The sequence below is a fragment of the Urocampus carinirostris genome, chromosome 4 (assembly GCF_059441175.1).
Source record: "Urocampus carinirostris isolate Australia breed hairy pipefish chromosome 4, RoL_Ucar_1.0, whole genome shotgun sequence".
Lineage (NCBI taxonomy): Eukaryota > Metazoa > Chordata > Actinopteri > Syngnathiformes > Syngnathidae > Urocampus > Urocampus carinirostris.
Genome location: NC_142352.1, coordinates 19,231,534 through 19,252,895, shown reverse-complemented (window position 1 = coordinate 19,252,895; position 21,362 = coordinate 19,231,534). Strand labels below are relative to the sequence as shown.

The 21,362-nt window shown below is 38.8% G+C and overlaps 1 protein-coding gene across 5 annotated transcripts in view; it reads right to left on the bottom strand.

Moving 5' to 3' along the window:
- Nucleotides 1-21,362, bottom strand: part of LOC148367052 (protein HTATIP2-like) — a 244,274-nt gene that overhangs the window by 172,250 nt on the left and 50,662 nt on the right. For all 5 annotated transcript variants that reach the window (XM_088333845.1, XM_088333850.1, XM_088333847.1 and 2 more), the window contains exons 5-11: nucleotides 19,582-19,813; nucleotides 19,393-19,449; nucleotides 17,332-17,471; nucleotides 4,296-5,298; nucleotides 2,744-2,853; nucleotides 2,562-2,670; nucleotides 991-1,401 (exon numbers count right to left, since the gene is read on the bottom strand). In XM_088333845.1, coding sequence (XP_088189971.1) covers nucleotides 991-1,401; nucleotides 2,562-2,670; nucleotides 2,744-2,853; nucleotides 4,296-5,298; nucleotides 17,332-17,471; nucleotides 19,393-19,449; nucleotides 19,582-19,813 — 2,062 coding nt within the window. The remainder of the gene's footprint in view (nucleotides 1-990; nucleotides 1,402-2,561; nucleotides 2,671-2,743; nucleotides 2,854-4,295; nucleotides 5,299-17,331; nucleotides 17,472-19,392; nucleotides 19,450-19,581; nucleotides 19,814-21,362) is intronic.

Here is a 21,362-nt window from a genome sequence, read left to right as displayed (position 1 = left end):
TTGGGAATGGGCTATTTAGTTTCAAATTATTTCATATCAAGAAAATTCGCTAGTTACACGAGTAATTCCAGAACGATCCTGGAATGAATTACGGCAAGCTCGCACGAAGAGGTACTGCCGTAATTTCATTCCAATAATGTGTTTTTTGGAACGCAATAGTCCCAACACTGCCCGCGAATCAAAAAGTACTCACTCATTTTAAGGAGGGGGTTTTGAACTAATCTCTGTCAACACATTTTGAGTTTTTCCTTGCCCTCATGTTGGTTTCAGATCAGGGGATGGTGTAATAATAATCTGTAATAATAGTCTGTGCAATAACCCGTGCAGCCCTTTGAGACTCTTTGTGATTAAGGGCTATACAAATAAAAATGACTTGACCTGACTTGACATTGAGGCAGGCCTGACCTCCGAGTTTTGCTTCCTGTGTCCAGTAATCGAGAGTGTGTAGGCGACCCATACGGTGAGTAGGCGCAGTGAGGCATTGTGGTGAGAAAAGCGTAGGTATAATTACAGATAGTTAACACTTCAAAGCTTTATTGCATTAACTGCTGGTGACTTCTTCTTTTTGTGTCACGTTTTTAATGAGGGTGTCCCCGTCGCTTAAACAAAATGAAATATATTGTTAATTTTACGTATGAAAGTATTAATAATACATATACTAATTGTATTTATTATTTTCTTATTTTACTAGACAACAGGTGAGATGCATACTCATTTAAAGGTGTGGCTTAGACACATTGAGGGAGCCCCCACTTCCTAGTTATGCTTCCTGTGTCCAGTAATCGAGTGTATTGGCAACCCATATGATAAGTAGATGCAGGAAAGCAGTGTGTTGAGAAACGTCCTCACTTCCTAGTTTTGCTTCCTGTAGCCAGTGATTGAGAGTGTGTAGGCGACCCATACAGTGAGTAGGCGCAGTGAAGCAGTGTGGTGAGAAACGAAAAGATATAAGCACTGACAGTTAACACTTCAAAGCTTTATTGCACTCACCCACTTGTGACGTCCTCATTTCGTGACGCGTTTTTGCTGAGAACGTCGCCGTCGCTCATGTATCCTGTCACCTCCATGGCGAGGCCATCCAGGTCTACATTGTCCGATTGCCGTTCTCCAACTTCTCCTCCACAAATACCGCCGGCGCTCCTGCCGGCGAGCTGCCGTCTGAGCTGGCCCGGGTACAAGTAGCGCCCTGCTTGGCCTCCTGCTACCCGGCCAGCGTACCCGTTACCGGAGGATGGGGCGTCACCCGCTTGGAGCCGAGGGCTGGATTGACCCAGTCGCCATGACGACAGAGAAGGCCTGGCGGAGGTGAGGCTTAGGATGCTTCTGCCTCCTCCGCTGCTGCTATTGCCACCACCGCTGATGTCGGTGGTGACACTCCCGTCAAAAGTGGTTTCCATGGTGCTGAGGAGACAATAGGAATACATGAAAAAATCTCAAACATAGTAATAACATGATGTTTTGTTATTTTACAAATGATTACCATAAAGTAGCTCTCAGTTTAAAAAAGGTTGGAGAGCTTTATATAGGGAACTTCCTTTGTTAAGCAAATAATAAGAAGAAATCATTTTAAAAGCTTTTATTTTAAAGCAATAATTTAAAGCAATTTTCTCTACAGCTGCATTGGATCCATCTATCTATCTATCTACCTTGGTCATATCCCTCAAGAGGGGTGACAGACAGCAAGACAAACACATACAATATCAAAGAAAATTAAAAAAGGAAAAAAATAGCAAAAAGCACACACAAAACATTTTGGACCATGGCCAACCCAAATGCCCAAACACCCAAACAAGTTAGGCACCTCGGCATCTTAATTGGTCATGCTTTTGACCCTTCCAATGAGAGGGGACACAAGAAAGCGGCCATGTCACTCGGGTCAGGGTGTCACAACACACTCTTTTGTTCAACTGCAGGGCCCGACAGCTTTCACTGGTTTACCCCTGCCGCATCATACAGGTGCCCTGCCCATCCCTTAGAATGCGTCCAAACATCCCACTATCCTTTTACAACACCTCTCCATTCATTGCTATCACCAACAAGAGCTCTAACTTCCACTAGATTTAGACCTCTTTCCTGCAGTGCATTTTTCTACTGAAACAAGAAGACCTAAAATTAGCAATATCTATTAAAACGGGATATTTTATTATACATTTGACTTATTTCTCTAGAAAAATAAGACTTTTGAGTATATTCTACTTATTTTCTAGTAAAATCAAAAAACAATACCTACAATTTGTATATACACTGATACATTTTTTTTTATTTTCTCTGATTAAATATAAAAATAACACCTAAAAGGAGCAATATAATTCATTACGCTGGAATATAATTGTACTTCTGTTTTTTTTTACAAAAAACTCTAAAATAAATAGAAAAATGAAAGTGAAAAACAAAAATAATACTTTAAAATCAACAATATTATCCATTAAAATGGCAGATTTCAGTGTGATTTTTACTTAGTGGTGTGTAAGGAAGTGTTTTTTTTTTTTAAATCAATGTCTAATATAATTGACTGTAAAATTTCCGAAAAGTGCCCTTACTAAAATCTCTCCACTGTGTACCTGTGAGTGAGCTGCGTTCCCCGCAAACTAGACATGGTCTCCTCCAGGTTTTGGCGCAGGTCCGCAATGTTTTTGACCGTCCGCAACCTCCGAGTCTCCGGGTCTTCACCTGATAAGATAGAAATTTTGATCTTGTGGCAAGAAAAAGAAAATACAGTATTGCATGTAACTGGTTTTCGTACCTGAAAGGTCTTCTATAGAGGTCTGGTTGTTCTTGGTGAAGGCAGCATCCCCGCCTCGTCCTCCCAAAGCGGACTCGGGGCTCAGGATCCCTTGGTCGTCATTTTGGGACCTGCAGGAACAGATGGAGTCAAACTCCCACGCTCCGTGAAGGTGCACGACTCGAGTATTTCACAAATGAGGGCTAAACCTGATTAGGATTTAAATCTGCTTCGTTTCCCGTCTTGTGACTGAGGTCCATTTTCTGTGCTCAGTTACAAACAGCAACATAGATAATCTTGGATGCATCTAAGCTTTGACCTACAGTTGACTTTGATTCATTTTCAATTCATTTGACTTTGAAACAGCTTTTTTTATGAATTAGTTCTCAAAAATGAGCTCTGAACTTGATTATTTGTGCTATTTTTTATTTTTTTTCGAAAAAATCTTTTGTGGAATTGTATCTGATCTGAGAATACAATATTGTATTTATTGTATTTTTATTTCTTGAATTATTCATTTTAATATTTAGTTTGCTAATTGTTGGTATTTTTATTTATTTTGAACCATTTTTAGGGGGCAAAATGAAGTAGATATTTTACATGTTTTACAGATATTTTTCCTAAAATAAATACGATTTGTTTCAAGATTAATTTTTTGTATAATCTTAGAATTGGTCTCTTAGTTTTTCCATTTACAAATTATTTTAAGAAATAGTTAGGCTGGAGAAATAAAACCTAAAATGAGAAAAAATATCTGCCAAATTATCTCACGAAATAAAATGTAAAATACAAAAAGAAGAAGAAAAATTAAGAAAGTAGTCAAAAAGGGGAGAACTAAAATAATTGAAATAAAAATGAGATAAACATGATAAATCATGAATTAGGAAAAATAAATAGATACATAAATAAGTAGTCCTACAAGAAGTACAGTTTGATAAAACGTTTTAGGAATACCTATAAAAGAAAATGTATTAAAAGATTTACCGGGAAAAATGATTATAAGCATAGAATAAAATGACCTATAAGAAAACGAGTAGATAACAGTAAAATAAGTACTTAAATTATTGCCATTATTACTATAAGCACAGAATGTACGGTAAGTGTGGCTAATTTTTATATTTTTATGTCTTGGACATCACCCTGATATGGAGGAGATCTCCGAATGGTATGAAGCCCAGAGACAAAATGGATATGGAGTGTCCCTGAAAAGTTTTGTTAGCAGTCTCTCAGGATCTCCAACTTCTTCCACAGGTTGGCATACACGTTTTCTTCTATTTCTTCAATAAAGTGGCTATTTTAAAGCTTTTCAGGGGGTCGTCTCCTTTGCAAGTTTATACGGTAATTTGTAATAAGTTACCTTCGGAGTATTGCACTACTTTTTTGTCAGTCATCTGAGGAGACAACATTTACATTTTAAATGAAGTAACTAGAAACTAATTACTGTTTTTCAGAAACGCACCAAACACTGAACACCACTAACAAAAAATGACATTGTATTCATGTCTATAACCTCAGATTTGTGCAACTTTTGTGGTTCAGTCAGCTGCTCACACCCACCACAGCGCAGTCTCACCTGTACATGAAGGGTGCCACGGTGGCCATATTGGGGTGACTATGATGCTGTTGCGTCTGCGGTAGCTGCACACTAACGGTGTTGCTAGCCGTGCTCTGCGTGTTTCCTCCTCCGGCCAGCGCGTTTTTGCTTTCCTTTTCCGAATGACTCTTCGGGACTCCTAGTCGGCTCCGCGGTCTGTCCCCGGTTTCTTTTGCTCCCCCTGAACTGGTTTTCCCACTCAATGGGATTTTCCCTCCTGGTTTTGGTATCCCGGAGGCGGCGCTTTCCTTTTTGGCAACTTTTCCTCCTTTGGGGATAAAGCTTGCAATTTTGGAGGTTTTTTTGTTGTCGGTTTCAACACCAACAGGAGGCGTCTCCTCTTTTGGCATCTCCCCTTTGGGTTCTGGCCTGTCCTGCATGGAGAGACGTTTCCCCACCTCTTTTCCTTTCTCTTTCGTAACTTTTTCAGGCGGTTTGGCGGCGGATTTTTTGGCGGTGAGGGCTCGGCTGAAAGTGCGCTGGGCGATGCCTCTTAAGGCCAATTTGGGGCTGCTCGCACCGTTTGTAGGAGCATTCGTACCTGGGCGGAGGTTGCCGTCATCTTCCTCGAGCGGTTCGGCATTGGAAGCGAGGACAACCTGCACTGCGTTTTCGCTCACTCCATTGGAGGAAAGGGAAGAGGATTTAGAAGCTCCCTTGCTGTTAAAGAGCTTAAGCTTGTCCAGCATAGACTTTTGCGTGACGGCTTTAGGAGCTTCGGATGCAAAAGTGGCCTTGCAGGAGGTCTCCTTGTCTGGCTTTGTGGATTGCATGGCAGGCGGGGAGGGGGTTTGAGGAACCTGCTTGGGGTTGGTGGACTTGCTCCTCCAGGGTTTGGTGTTGGGGCCTGGGTGGGGGATAGAGGTAGAGGACGAAGGGGGAGCAAGGGGATTGTGGGTAGAGGAGGTGACGGCGATGGAGGACGACGAGGCGTTCTCATTGGTCGTCAGCGAAGGCTGTGAGGACATTCCCTCTGAGGAATCTGCAAAAAAAATACCAAAATGGTATTTGTTGATTAAAATACAATTTATTAATATGGTATGTTCACAAGAAAAGTGAAATCGTTGTCCATTGACAGAAAAATAAATAAATAAATAAATAAATGTAACAAATTTTAACTAAATTTAATTTAATTTCAATTAAAATTTCAAGTGATGCAATGAAAAAAATAAATATAATTGAAATAAACAATTAATAAAGAATTACATAAAAAAAAACTAAATTAAACTAAAATCTAAGGAAGGAAAACTTGATATTAAAAAAAATATCTAAAGGAAAAAAAAATGTCTGGCAACTGGTTTAAGAAGTCCCCTGCCCATTGCCCACACAATAATGGATGAATGGAAAATATTAATTAATTTGAAAATAATTAAAATTAAAAAACTAACTACTATTAAAATACAGTTTTTACTAATGTTTTTTATGTATCATTTTAATATTTTCCCTTGGTGTACCCGGGTTTGGAATGCATTTGCTATTTACCTAAGGTTTCTCTCCCCTGTATACGACCATTTTAATTTGTGATCCTTGACTTCGAATGGATTAACATCGTATCCCGTTATATACTGAGCAAGGGTGCAGTCGTTAAAACGGATGGTATCGGCACCGATATGATACATGGTATCACTATTTGCATGCTTCTTACCCAATGCTGCAAAATGCTTAGAGGGGAATGTGCAATGATGAAACGGGATGATTCAGTTCTTTTTTTTCTTCTTTTTAATTCATCCATCCATCCACCCATCCATTATTTGCACTGCTTATCCTCTGTAGGGTCGCGAGGGTGCTGGAGCCCATCCAAGCCATCTTCGGGCAGTGGGCAGGGGACACCCTGAACTGGTTGCCAGTCAGTCGCAGGGCACACAGAGACAGACAAATAGGGACAATTTGGACCGGCCAATTAACCTGACATGCATGTTTTTGGAATGTGGGAGGAAACCGGAGTGCCCGGAGGAAACCCACGCAAGCACGGGGAGAACATGCAAACTCCACACAGGAGGTTCGATCTCATGACCTCAGAACTGTGCCGCACACGCGCTAACCACTGAGCAGCCGTGCTGCCCCTTTTTATTTCAATATATCTTAATTTGAACTGTTACCTTGAACTTATTATGTTAAACTTTGGTATTTTAGGATGGCAATATTGAATTTTGTTGTGAAATTCACTTGCTCCAATGAGTCAAGTCAATTCATGTTAATCTGTAAAGCCCTTAATCACAAAGAGTCTCAAAGGGCTGCACAGACCACAGATTATTGCAAACCACAGACTATCATTACACCATCCCCTGATCTAAAACCTACATCAGGGCAAGGTAAAACTCAAAAACCCCGGCATGAGGAAAAGAAAGAAACCTTGAGAAGGGATCGCACATGAGGTAATCCCCCTTCCAGGATGACAAGGCTGCAATGGATGTTGCAATAACAAATAATAAACAGATATTGTCAACATAAAATCTAGGTTATTCATATGCTATAGAATAGAAGTGTGTTTTAAGCTAAGATTTAAACATTTCCACTGAGGTTGCAGATGGAAGACAATATATCATATTATATTATGTTCCATTTTATGTAGTATTGCACTTTAAATGTTTTGATGCACTTTCAACCTTATAAAAATTGCCTGTCTGTCCTAATATCCTTTTTTTCCTCTAACGTTTTTCATTACATATTTATCCTGGAGTGCCGCGTCTGATGTTGTTGTAAACAATGTACGCGATAATGTTATAAATTACAAAAAAAAAAACAAGTATTCTACATTTGATGATAAATCTACTGTACTGTACTATAATGAGGGTGACACAAGATATAGTATCAGAACAGTACTCACCAACACCTATTCAATAATTAGGAAAGGTGATTTACATTTTAAAATTCAGCCATCATGTCCTTATATGGCCCAGAGGTTCCCTGAGCTGGCGCTTCTAAATACGCCATCAAAACTGTTAAAACTCCCTTTACACTAACAATGACAAGTGTTTAAAAAAAAAAAAAACAATGGCGAGCCGTCTCAAGTGCTTTCAAGTCTGGCCAAGCGGGCCGAGTCGCTGAGCTTGCACTTATAAGGACTCCTTTTCTCTGTTTTCGCCCCCGTCCTTTAAGAAAAAAAACCGAAGGAGATTAGAGACTTTAAAAAGAATGGAAACTTTTTAAATGAGCAAAGCTTTAACCTTCTGTTGCAAATTAATCATCTAAAATCGAGTGGTTGAAGAAAATTAAGGCAGGGTTTGGAAGAGAGATGACAAAATGTTTTTGTATGTGTACGTATAGAGCTCGCCACATTTGAATACGGAGTTAAAGTATTGGCTGCCATCATTTATACGAGGTTTTAATACAGTAGTTCGGTGTTTCTCAGGATTTGTGAGCCAAGGCTCAGTTTTTTTTCCATTCTAAAAACAAATTGAAAGCACTCTCAATAGAAAATGTGTGTGTAAAAAAAAAGGAATGATCAGCTCTACACTGCAAAATGGCAGAACCAGAATGGATGGTAACCCGAACGCGTAACGTTTCACACCAAGCTTTATCGCAGAAGCGGAGAAGTCAGGCGCGGGAAAACAAACGCCAGCGATTCGGCGATCACTGGGCAGAAGCAGGAAGCCCCCGAGATCGGAGCGTGGTCGGAGGGCGGAAACAAGTCGCGCAGCCGGGACGGGTGATCGGAGCATGGTCGGTGGGCAAAAACAATTCGGGCAGCCAGGACGGGAGATCGGAGCGTGGTCGGAGGAAGGAATCAAGTCAGGTAGCCGGCGACGATCGGGAACCCAGGCGCAGATTAGTAGGATACAGGAAAGGATGGGACAGACGAGCGCCAGAGTCAAAAAAGTGCTTGCCTCATATGTGCGGAGGTTCGCTGACGGACTGACAAGGAGTGAATGAGATTGTTGAATTTAAATAGGAGGGGAACCAATCAGGAAACGAAGGGCAACTGGAGCCAAACGAGCGGGCACAAGTGAGGGCAATGGGAAAATCATGACACAAAAAATTGAATGATTTTACCCCATTGACAGAAAAATGTGGTTATTTCAATCGTAAATGTTCTACTTGTAATTTTAAAGGGCGAGTGTGTATTATTTGACAAGAAGATGACTCTGTGTTGTGCAGTGCAACCGGAAATCTATGAATTGCTTAATTTTTTCCAAGTTTCACTATATATTCTAAAAAATGTTTTCCATTATCGGTAAGTTGGGAAAAATTAAATGTAAACCAGGCTGAGAAAGCGGTTAAGAAAAATTATTTCAGTAAAATGTTGTTTAGAATTTTAAAAAAAAATGTTATTTTAATCATGTTTTTCCTCATTTAACAAAATTATTCTATTAAAAAAGTACCGGTAACGCAATAAATTAAATTGAATTTTATAGGTTTGTTAAATAAATATACTGAAAAGGTGGTTCAAAAGTAGGGACTGGGAAGATAGTTAGAGCTGATGGAAAAATGAATGGAGCAAAATACTAGGGGATTCTGGAAGAAAATTTATCCATCTCTCTGCAAGAGACCTGAGAATGGGGCAAAGGTTCACCTTCTAACAGGACAACGGCCCTAAAGTATTAAAATAGCCAAGCCAAAGTCAAGAACAGAATCCTATAAAGCATTTGTGGAAAGATCAGAAAAATGCTGAGCATGAGCAATCGCCATCAAAACTTAAAGAACTTGAGCTGTTTTGTACGGAAAAATGGGCACATATCTCTTTTTGAAGATGTGCAAAATTTTTGAAATATACTCCGAAAGACTTGTGGCTATAATCACAGCAAAGTATCAACTCAAGGGGCCAATATTTTTGCAAAGCCTACTTTTCATTTTTATATTCTTAAGCACACTGAAAAATGTTGAATCAATGTGGTCTCTATACACAATTGAATCTCTAACGTTGATTCTTGAAAAATATGTTGAGTTTTTTACATTAAAGTTTGAAGCCTGAAATATGTCTAAAAGTTTTGGGGGCGGCAATACTTTTGCAAGGCACTGTATATACTTTTTTATTTCAACTGTACATTTTTTTCAGTTCGATACATTTGTTAGTTTGTTTGTTTGAAACGAAAATATTTGTACTTATAATGAGCAACAGTATCTGCTAGTGGAACAACTTTTTTAAATAGCATTGTCTTTTTCTTTTAAATGAAAACATAATTCAAATATAATATTTTACATGGTGAGGATAACATTTGAAAGGGCAGTATAAGCTCGAATGTTACTCCCCCCCAAAAAATGTCTTCCCCTGCACCACTTTCTTATCCAATAATTGTTTTAAAAAAAGCAACAGTACCTCCTGCAACCTACTGTATAGAGAAGAGTACAGTATTACAGTCATTCAGCTTATGAATGAAAGACAGCACAATTTCTCCATGTGTCTGATGAAAAATAATCAATTTCTTGTCTCTGATTAAATACAATTGTACAATATCTGAGAAGCACACTAGAAAAAGTGTCTCACAATAGAAACCCCTGTTTTTTTTAATGTCCTTTTTTCCCTTTCTTCTTCGCCTAAATCAGAAGTAGGCCCCGACTTTCAATCCTCTATTTAGAATTCAGCCACAGAGGCCCCAAAACAAAGCAGCCATTAGCAAAGTGTTTCGGGCTCAATTAGCCACGCGAACAGTTAGCGATAGTGAAAGTGGGTCAGCTTGAGGATCGGCAACCAATGAGGGGTCAGACGGTTCGTCCGGCACCACTCCATGAATGGGCCGATAGTAGAAGAAATGTGGACATTGGGACAGACCATGGCATGGACGCCCTCGTTGAGCAGTCGGGTGTAGAGGACACCAAACGAGGATATGAAGCAGAAATGTCTGTAAAGTTTAAGAGGAAATAATTCTAATTGTTGAAATTAGGTTTCATTTTATTATATAATTAGATATATGAATATAAATTGTTATAGATAAAAAAGCCTTAAGTAATTGAGCAATAATCAGTCATGCTAGACTCTAAGAAATGCACTCTTAAAATAGAGAAGTAACCCAATTGAGTCAAAAGTGCATAAAAAAAAAAACAACAGAAAATCTAAATTGGTTGATGAAATGCACTCCAAACACAGAAGAGTACCACAAATAAGGCCAAAAATGCATTACAAAAATAGAAAAGTAACCCAAATTTGGTCACAAATGCACTTTCAAACGAAAAAGTAGCCCAACTGGGATCAAAAAAAGGACCCAAGTATAGACAGGTAATAAATTATGTCATAAATGCACTTTCAATCAGAAAAATAACGTAAATTGGGTCAAAATACACTCGAAAACATAACAAAATCCAAAGTGGATCAAGAAATGGATTTTAAAAACAGAAAAGTAACCTAAATTGGGTAAAAAATACACTTTTAAATCACAAAAGTCAATTTGGGACAAAAATGCGCTCCAGAAACAAATGTAACCCAACTCGGCCCAGAAATTGACTCTAAAAGAGAAAAATAATCCAAATCAGGGACAGAAAATACACTCTAAAAAAACCTAAATTGATCTGATATTTACTCTAAAATAAAAAGTAAAACAATGTGGGTAAAAAAAGGCTCTCTAAAAACAAAAAAGGAACCCAAATTGTATCAAAAATGCATACTTGCTGAAAACATAAAGTAACCCCAACATGGTCAAGAATTCTCTCGGAAACAAAATAAAAATCAAAGTTGGGTAAAAAATACAATATAAAAAAATGAGAACTAACCCAAATTGGTTTGAAAAGGCAGTCTAAAAACAGAAAACTAACCAAAATTGGGTCAAAATGCACTCTAAAAACAAAAAACAGAATATACCCAAATTGGATAGAAAATGCCCTCTAAAATGGAAAAGTATCTCTCTCTCTCTCACACAAAATTTTCGCGGTGTCATTTTAAATAGATGAACCACATGTTAGGGGGGCTTCTTAAAATGAAGAAATACTTTGAATCCATTCAATTATTTACCCCCTAATTATTTAAAATCAAAATTATCGGTTTTCATGGGAAAGAGGGGTCAGAAAGTTAGGTCACATTGACCCAAGCAATGGAGCGGACCACGCATAACCCAGCTTTGAGGCGAAAGCTTGGACAATTCCACACTTTTTTTTTTCGACTTCAGATCCCATGCACCGTGGAAACCATGTCATTTGCTCTTATTACAACATGCATGTGAATGTAAACCGCTGCGGTTTTTCGACCACTTCAAACGTTGGCTGGTGTGTAATCACAAAAGCGTTCCGAGGTCGGCAGCCGAGCCAACCGCGGGCCTCGGGACCGTGTGACGACCGGTGCACACCATCAATAAATGCATTACAGTACGCTTGCCGTTTCTCGTGCTTGTTCTGGTCACGGGAACGAAAAATGAACTGACAGCCCGGCTCTGCTCTCACACTACTTACATCAAACACGTAAAAATTAAAGAAGAGAAAATCCTTGGTTTTCGCAGTTAATGGGCACCAGAACCACCCACAAAAAACTTGCAAAGTAGTCTCAAATTGGAATCCAGTACTTATTTTAAATTGACCAACGCCCGTCATGCAACCCAATTAGCTAAGTTCTACCTGTGCAAAATATTTGGAAATTTCAACACATTAGCCAATTCCAAAATTCTTTATCTCTAACCAGCTTGGTGGCCTTGGGGATTGGGAAGTCACTAGTTTGAGCCTTGGCCGAGTCATACCCAAGACTAATAACATTGGTACCTGTTGCATCCTTGCTTGGCGCTCAGCATTGGGGGTTGGAAATTGGGGGTCTGGTCACCTAAAGACTCCCAACGACAGGTGTTGGGTTGTGTGAGGGGGCTGGGAATTCACTCCTCCATATCAAACTCCCAGAAAGTGTCAAGAATGTGAGTGTGTTCTTGATTCGAGCCACCTCCCACTTGGGTGATGTGGCTACGGTATGCACATACGTACTTTGTCTCTAAAAGTCAGCATCCAAGTCTATGTAATTAAATCACTTTATTTTAATTATGTAAACCTGTTTGATCAACTGTCAGTCGTCTTCCATTACAGAACCAAGGTTTCCCGGATCTACCCGTGCAAAATGTCTTAAAAAAATCAACATATTTGTTCTCAGTTACCAAACATCCGTGTAGTAAAATCAATCATTTTCAGGTCCTGTCAATAAATATAGCCTCTCTGATTGGTCCCAGCAATCATCCATTACACACCCACTTGGCCTAGTCCGAGTGCAAAATCTTTGAAAAATTCAACGCATTAGTTCTGTGTACAGGTAAGATCAGGCCTAAAAAATTCAGCCCGACCCAACTCGCGGGTGCATAAACCCGAAACCGCCCAAACCCGACAGATAAACTTGATTTGATAACAGAGCCCAAAATATACCCGTAGCTTTAATTTGCCACCAAAGTAGACACAAAGCTTTACGTAAGCGTGCGTACCTTTGCACCAAACTGCGTTTCGGCTGAACGACGCAGCTTTGAGTTTACCTGGGACCGAGTCCTTCAAATCAAGTTTGCACTGCAAGTGCCAAAGAGAACGTAAATATTTGGCCAAAGAGCAAGGAGAAAGTTTGTGAAGCTTGTAAGCGATTGGCAAGAAGTGGAAATTACCTCTGACGTGAGGGAGGCGGTAGAAGGAAGCGGTGCTTCTTTTACCCCAACACAGTTAAAAGGTTTGGTAAGCATTTTCCTTATCTAAATATGTACTTGAGTAAAAGTAAGTGCATGCTGTGCAGATCCTCGACGTCGGGGGGGAAAAAGAAAAAGAAAAAAAGAAAAAGAAAAAAACTGCAAGAGAGAAGCCTGGCAGGGTCAACTTAATGATAGACATTTTAAACCCTAACCTGGCCCAAAATTTTGGGCTCGGGTACAAAGATCTAGCTGGGGAAAGCGCCGCATTCCAACACACAATCCAGTTTTCCCAGTTTTACCTTTGTAAAATCTACGAAAATGTTAGCTCTCACATTCGTGGATTCACTTTTTTAAAAAACTCTATATGTTTATAAGAGAGCCTCCTTTATTACCTGGGAAATAAACCACCTTCCATCACGCAACCCAGTGAGCAGAGTTCTATGTGTGCTAAAAGTTGAAAAAACTTTTACTCATTTCCTCCAGGGTTCTAAAAGTTTATGTATCAAAAACACTTAATTGTCATATCATTTTAATGAGGAGAGCTTCTTCGTTTAGTCGCGGAGTCAGCAGTCTTCCGTCATGCGACCCACTTAACCCAGGTCTATCTTTGCTAAAACACATTAGCCCCGAGTTTCCGAAAGACTGTGTTCTGAAATTATTCCCATGCCACATTATTAAGGAAAACCACTCCATTTAGCTGGGGAGTCAGCTAGCTTTCATTATGCTCCCCAGTTAAATCACATAGTTTTCATGTCTATTTAATGAGGAGAGCCTCTTCGTTTAGCCAGAAGTCAACCGCCTTCCACAACATAACCAATAAGTCCCTGTGTATTTTATACAGTACAATACTGCTTAACCCAGGCATGTCCAAAGTCCGGCCCGGGGGCCATTTACAGCTCGTGATTAAATTTTTACTGGCCAAAGCCAATAATATGTGGCCTGCTACTAATGTTGACAGCAGTATCAAATATACTGAATAACCAGATGATGGCAGTAGCCCTTTGGCTACCCTGCCCTAGGCTTTCAGTGAGACATGCAGCCCACCCTATTTCTGACATGGCGATTGTAGATATGACAAGGAAAGTAACTGAGGGCTTTCAGTGGAATTTGGAGTAATTTTCTACTGAAACCCGAAACAACTGCGTCTGCCTAATTTGCCAAGAGATTGTGGCTGTTTTCAAAGAATAAAATATCAAGAGGCATTGCAAGACAAACATCTCATCTCATCTCATCTCATTAGCTACACCGCTTATGCTCAGTAGGGTCCGAGGGTGCTGGAGCCCATCCCAGCAATCAGAGGGCAGTGGGCAGGGGACACCCTGAACTGGTTGCCAGCCAATCGCAGGGCACACGGGGACAGACAACTCACTCGCTCATTTACACCTAGGGACAATTTGGACCGACCAATTCACCTGAAATGCATGTTTTCAGAATGTGGGAGGAAACCGGAGTGCCCAGGGGAAACCCACGCAAGCACGGGGAGAACATACAAACTCCGCACAGGAAGTCTGGAGCTGGATTTGAATCCACGCAGGAGGTTCCCATGACATGAACTGTGCCGCACATGCGCTAACCACTGTGCTGCCGTGCTGCCCCAAGACAAACATGCTAACTACAAATGGCTAACTGGAAATGAACGCTGAGAAAAGGTGAAGCAACTGGAAGCTGTTTTAATGAGACCCTGCGAGTCAAATGGAAATGCTACAAAGGCGAGCTTACGAGGTTGCGACGCTGATCGCCAAGCAACTTTTCCCGGAGGGTGAATTTATTAGAGACTGCAAAAATAATGTCAGGCTGAGTACTCTGCCCACACACATTTTCAGCTTACTAAATCAGGCACGCTTTCTGAAAAAGTTTGGACACTCCTGGCTTAGGCTAACTCATGGTATCCTAATCTGTTTTGAAGTATGCAGGTGCCCAATTAATTGTCACCACTTCAGTTTCTCGCTTGCCTCCAACTCTCCCCCTTGCTGCTTACTAATTGTGCTCCTAAAAGTGAGAGGGACAGCCGGCCATTGTCCAACAGGAGGAAAAAAAAAAACTAAACTTTGAAGAGTCCTGCACATTAATAAACTGGAACCGTGACGTTACAGCATCAATAAGACTATTCTTTGTGTATATATATAATATACATACATGGTTTTAAAAAGACCTTCTTCCTCTACACATAATTGACAAACATTTCAACAAACCAGTAAAACAGACACAACCTGCTGCAGAAGCTCAAACTGCCACTCCAACGCTTGAGTAAAAAATTCATTGTAAAACCATACAAACCTCATGAGTGCTCCGAAAAGTCCTCAAAAAGCAGAGCAAGAAAGCCGGGAGATGGGCAGCCGAATGGCGAGCCGGCCAAACACCATCAAGCTTTCCATAGTGGGAGGGAATTCAAATGGTGCAAAAAGAAGTGGAAGAGTAAAGGGGGGAGGGCTTAGTAGAACTATCCTATGAGCTGCCAGTCAAAGCTGCTGCTCATCGTTAAAAGCGGGTAGTGGAAATCCTTTTTGTTATGTAAAGAAAAACAAAACGGATGCAATCAACAAATTTGTATATATTTCAGAGTTTCATCATTGTAAAAACAATATTTCCATAAAATGTTTGAGAATTTAAAATTCAAAAGACTTTTTAAGCACTTCCCAACGTGGAGCTCACACGCACTCTGTCCACTAAATGCAGGTGTAAATTCATACAATAGGGTTAGAAGTGGTGTCCAAACTACAGCCCGGGAGCTATTTGCGGCAGTGTGCATTTTAAATGACCTATGCTTTAGAAAAAAAATGTTGGAATTTCCATCCACTATTTGCACTGCTTATCCTCAGTAGGGTCACATAGGTGCTGGGGCCCATTTCAGCTATCTTCGGGCAGTAGGCATGGGACACCCTGAACTGGTCGCCAGCCAGTCACAGGGCACATGGAGACGGACAACTCACGCGCTCATTCACACCTAGGGAATATTTGCCACAGTGTCTTGGAAAATACCCTGACATGCATGTTTTTGGAATGTGGGTGGAAACCCACACAGGCACGGGAAGAACATGCAAACTCCACACGGGGTTGTGGTAGCTGGACTTGAACCCTAAACTTCTGCATGGTGGGGCCGAACGCAATCCACGCCCCCACTGTGATGCCCATGTGAGAATTTTTTGTCGTAAATGACCGAAGCTCTTGTTTTTTCACTTTAAATGACTGACCACCCCCCCCCCCCTTTTTTTTTTAGTAAAAGAAGAAACAAAACAAAAAAGATGAAAAGTAACTGTTTGCAATTTCGGAGGACCTTTTTATAATAGGAAAACGTGTACTTTCTACAAAATTGTCCTTGTGGGATGCCATATTTTTTAAACGTGAAAAAATGGTGTGCTTAGTGAATGCCTCTTAATAAATAAATAGATAAATAAATATTGTATATATTTTTAAGTATCCAACAATCAAAGTTTACAGTTTGAAATTTGTAAAGGCATTTTTCTATTCGTAAAATTTAAAGAATTCTGAAATGAAATGATCTGCATTTATATAACGCTTTTCAAGTCAATGACTTCCCAAAGCGCTTGACATTGTGCTTCACATTTCCCAATAGCGGCCGTGATCTGTGCAGCCATGTAAGGCGCTAACCTGCTTATTGGGGGCATTAGGGGTATCAGTGTCTTACCCAAGGACACTTCGGCATGTAACACGGACAAGCTGGGATTCGAACTGGGATCCCTCAATCCTAAAACGATCGCTCTACCTCCTGAGCTACTGCCGCCCCATGTTTCTGTTTCTTATTAATATTTTTAACAAAGAAATAAAAATACACGTCTATCTGCTTTGCAAATAAGTGAGGTATTTTTAACCATAAATGTAAAATTGTATCGGTGTGTGAGTGTGTGTGTGTGTGTGTGTGTGTGTGTGTGTGTGTGTGTGTGTGTGAATGTGTAAGTGTGAAGCGCATTGTAAAGCGCTTTGGGAGGTCTTCATTGACATGCAGACCATTTACCATTTACAATTTAAATATGTCGGGGCCAGATATATCCCAAATATTAATCGCTGGTCCTTTAAATTTGTTCCAAATCTTGACATGGACAGACAAACCATCATCTCATGATAAAAACATATTTGAGTGTGTACTGATATTCCATTTATGGTCATTTTTCTTTGACTTTTTTTTTTTTGCATTTATGGATTTTTTTTACGTCATAAACATTAAACAATATGACAAAATTTGTTGTTTTAATGGCGGAGTCTTATTAAGCCAACAAAACAAATTATTTTGTTCTTTTCTAATTTAAATAATTGTAATAGATTAATTACATTTTGCAAGATGTTTTGAACAAAAGCATTCATTTTGGAGTGTTTCTGGAAAAAAAAAAAAAAAAAAAATGGAAGTTGCTTCAAATAAACCCGAATATTTCACAACTTCATTTTTCACCATACAGGAATTTCACTTTTTTTTTTTTTACCCAACGTTTACCTGGGCTGTGGCCTCCACATCACTGAATTCTAACTTTTTTCAATATTTTTCTCCCTACCTTTGTTGGCTTTGGTCTTTTCGCTGAAGGCCTGGCTGCGTCTGTTCCCAGCAGAAGCTAAGGAGCCCCGGAAGCCCAAGTCACCTCGGGGGCCCGTGTCACCGCCTGCAGTGGACCCCCTCGCTGAGGGGCCGGGAAGTCTGACCAGGACCCAGAAGAAAATGGGGGAATTAGTCCACAAGGTCAAAAATATGTCTGGTTTTGTTTATTATGGTGATGAGTAAGACTCATTTTTGGGAATTTGGATAAATTGACAAAAATAGTCACTCCAATTTACATATAGACTTTAAGTCCACGATTTACAAGAACTCATTCAGAGCCACTGATAGCTATAAACATCATACATTTTAGAAAGTAAATGAGTTACATTGTAAAAAGTCCAGTTAGAAAAGTGTAGTAATATTAAGCAAAAAATATTTCAAAATAATCATTATCAAAGGGGAATTATAGATTTCCAATAATATAACTACTTTTCAGTATTTGTTTATACTTTACAGGACTTTTGATACTTTTCAGTACTTTTTCATACTTTCTACTAGCTTAGACCTTCTCAGTTATATTTAGTATTTTGGGGGGGTTTTATTTTCCATTTTTCCATCAATTTTATAATTGATAGCTCTTTTTTTCTTTTCATTACTTCCAATTCTTATTCGTAATAATATATATATAATTATAAATATAGATATAATATTTATTATCTATATATTTTTACTATACTTTTGCTTGTTGTCCAAGTAAAATATATAGTTCTATCTAAGTTTAAAAAAGTTAAAACATAGTAAAAGTAATGTATTTTATTTGTATAGCAGAAAAAATATCCAAACAACATCTAAATCATAATAGTTAAAATAGGCCTTTTTTAGAAAAAAATGTACACAAAAAACAAGTTTGGACAAGGTTATTATTTCAAGTAAAATTATATTTTGCCACTTGTGGATAATTTTGCTAATTTGAAATATATTTGTATTATTTTTTACTAGAGTACTGGTATATTATTACATGTTTTTTAAGGAAATTCTAAAAAAGACAAAATAATTTCGAATATCAATTGTCATTAGAGAACATCAGAAAAAAATATTTGAAAAAAACATACTTAAAAGTAAACAAATAAGTAGAAATACGAAATTTGTATTTTCTTTGTAATTAAAAAAGAAAAATAATACTCGAATGAGCATTTCAGTTGTCTCCCCCGCCCTTTAAATATTTTGTAAAAGAGGAACAACAAATATAAAATACTTAGTAATGTTATTAATATGTTATTTTTTCATGTTATGACCAAAAAATAACGAATTAAAAACGTATTTAAAAAAAGAGTTTTTAAGTATTATTTTCTCTTTTAATGAAATAAAGTCAAAATACTAGAACTAGAAGCAAAGTATGACTAAGATAAGCCAAATGATCTACCGGTGCAACAACATTTAAAAAAATGAACGATAGGTGGCACTGTCCCTCTAAAATTCTCCAGGCAGGGCTTTAGAAAATGCAAATCATTAATCATCATGGCAACATCGTTTTGTCAGGAATCTGCTGATAAGCAGCGTATACATATTAAAACTTCAATTTCCTACGTTTCATTATTGACATTCTATCTGCAGACTAATTAAAGCCGTATTATTAAAAATGTTACAACTAAGGAAATATTAGGTGTTGGGAATACAAAATAAAAATTGGCATTTTTCAAAATTCCAAACTGTAAAATGTGTTATTTATTTAATCCACTTTCTAGATATTTTAGCAAATAAAACCAACGTACATAAAACAGGTAAATCCTAGTCGTGCAGTTTTAAGTACGCACCACAAGAGGGAGCTATTGCAAAAATAAAGGGGAAGCTGCTTATCCAGACTGCAGGTGCAGATGTTAACTGAATAAGGGCTGAGCAGCATGCAAAACCCAAACAAAACAATCCCGGGCGAGCATAAAGAAATTAAAAAACATTTTTAGAAATAAAAAGGATTAAAAAAATGTCATTTAAAAAATATATATACAGTATATCAGTAATAATCATGCGTCAAAAATTAAGTGGAGAGAAAAGGACAGGGGATAACGCAGTGGAAGCTAACCTAGAGGTCTTTTTCTGACCAAGGGAAAACTTGAGTAGTTTACTCTGAGAGGCGATCCTAAAGAAGGAAAAAAGATGAAGAGAGCTTGATAAATGACAAGATAAAAGAGAAAATGAGAAACTGGCGGATGACAGCGATCGGTTTGGTTCCTATTCGATTTTCGGTTTTGATGTTTCGATTGTGCCTCACCTGGACTGCATCTCGGCCTGTGCTGCTTTTTGTGCTGCGGGGGCGGGAGTCCCATGCGAAGACTGGCCGAGCTGCGTTGTAGCGCCGCTCTGCTGGCTACGTGGTGGGAGCGGGCAATGTGATTGGACGGTGGGCGGTGGAGGGTCACTCCTCTGACACTGCTGCTGCTGTTTGAAGCGGGACAGACTAAAGAAAAGGCCCAGGATGGCTTTCAGGTTGCCATTACGGATCTCTGAGAGGCAGAAGAGAAAAAACAGCCAACATCAACTCAATGAGTGCAAAAAACATACATTTACTTTTTATGTTTTTCTAAAACGTTGGTACCTCTACTTACAAATGTCCCTACATACAAAAGTTTCAGGTTACAAAATACCTGAACGTGAAAGTTTTGCCTGTAGTTACAAAGGCGTTTCAGGATACGAAGTGAAAAATACAGAACACGCATGAATTAGCCGCTCCCAGGTTTTATAGAAAGTAAACAAACCGGCTGGCAAACCAGTGTGCATGTGTGTACAGTATCCCAGCATGCTCTTCGTGTCACCGTCAATTCAAAGTTCAGAGATGTGGAGGATGAGGAGGATGAGGAGGAGGGGTTGCAGCAAGATGATGGGGAGGAGGATGCAGCTATCATTCAATCAGCCCAAGTTAAAACATTAGCAAAATTCCATTAAGTCTCGGAATGTGTGGAAAGGAATCACCCGGAAAGTGTTGACAAGTCGGGCTATTGCTATTAAGAATGTCTGCCAAGCGCATTTCTGACAGATTTTCAAAAGCCGGCAAAAGCAGACGTCTTTGGATCAGTTTCTTAAGATGCGTAAGGCAAAAAAAGGTGAATTAGATAGATTAGATAGATAGATAGATAGTGAGATAGATAGATAGATACTTTATTCATCCCCGCAGGGAAATTCACATTAATACATTAATATTTTTATTATTTTGTTTCTTTATTTTTTATTTTTTATTCTTTTACATGTTTTGCCTCTCGTTTTATGTTTATTGTGCAGTAATTATTTTTTTATTTAAAAAATAATATTTACTGTACATTTGCGGGGCTTGGAACAGATTACTGCGTTTGTATTCAAAATGCGTCTCTACTTATGAAGCTACTCCCAGAATAAACCGAAATCGAAAGTAGAGGTACCACTGTGTAGGGATACTTTGAAAAAATGACCAAAAAAGACAGTGTAAGGTCATCAACTTTTTCCACAGTTCAAGAATAGTTCGGCCTACAGACTTCAGAAGAGCAGCTCTACCAACTAGAACCTCTAAACCATTATCACATCATCACACTGAAACAAATTGTTACAGATATTGATTGGTGTGATTAATTACAATACTGCCCGGTTGTCTTAAGTTCTATTAACAGTAAAAATTAAGCCACTTTTTTCTATTCTAATGGTGCCAGCCAAGATCGTATCTTCTTTATGAGCTTGACTCATTCTTATTTTTGTTTTCTGTTCTATCCAAGTATCTTTTGAGGATGATTAGTAAAGAAAATTCATTAAATGTGAGAGTGTGTGTGTCTTAATCGAAGTATGTCGATCTTTCGAAAACTGTGAAAAGAATTCACTCTGAATTGTTGTGCAGTCATCCTTCAGATTATTAAAAAGGCTTTCCTCCATTTTAAACGAATGGACTCGTTTCCTCAATTCAATTAGTCAATGGATTATTTTTTCAAATAATCCCTTGACAAATCCAAACTTGCTACAGCACACACGGAACATTATTTTAGACATCAATTTTTGGTGTTACGAAGTGTTCCCATATTCCAATCTTAAAAT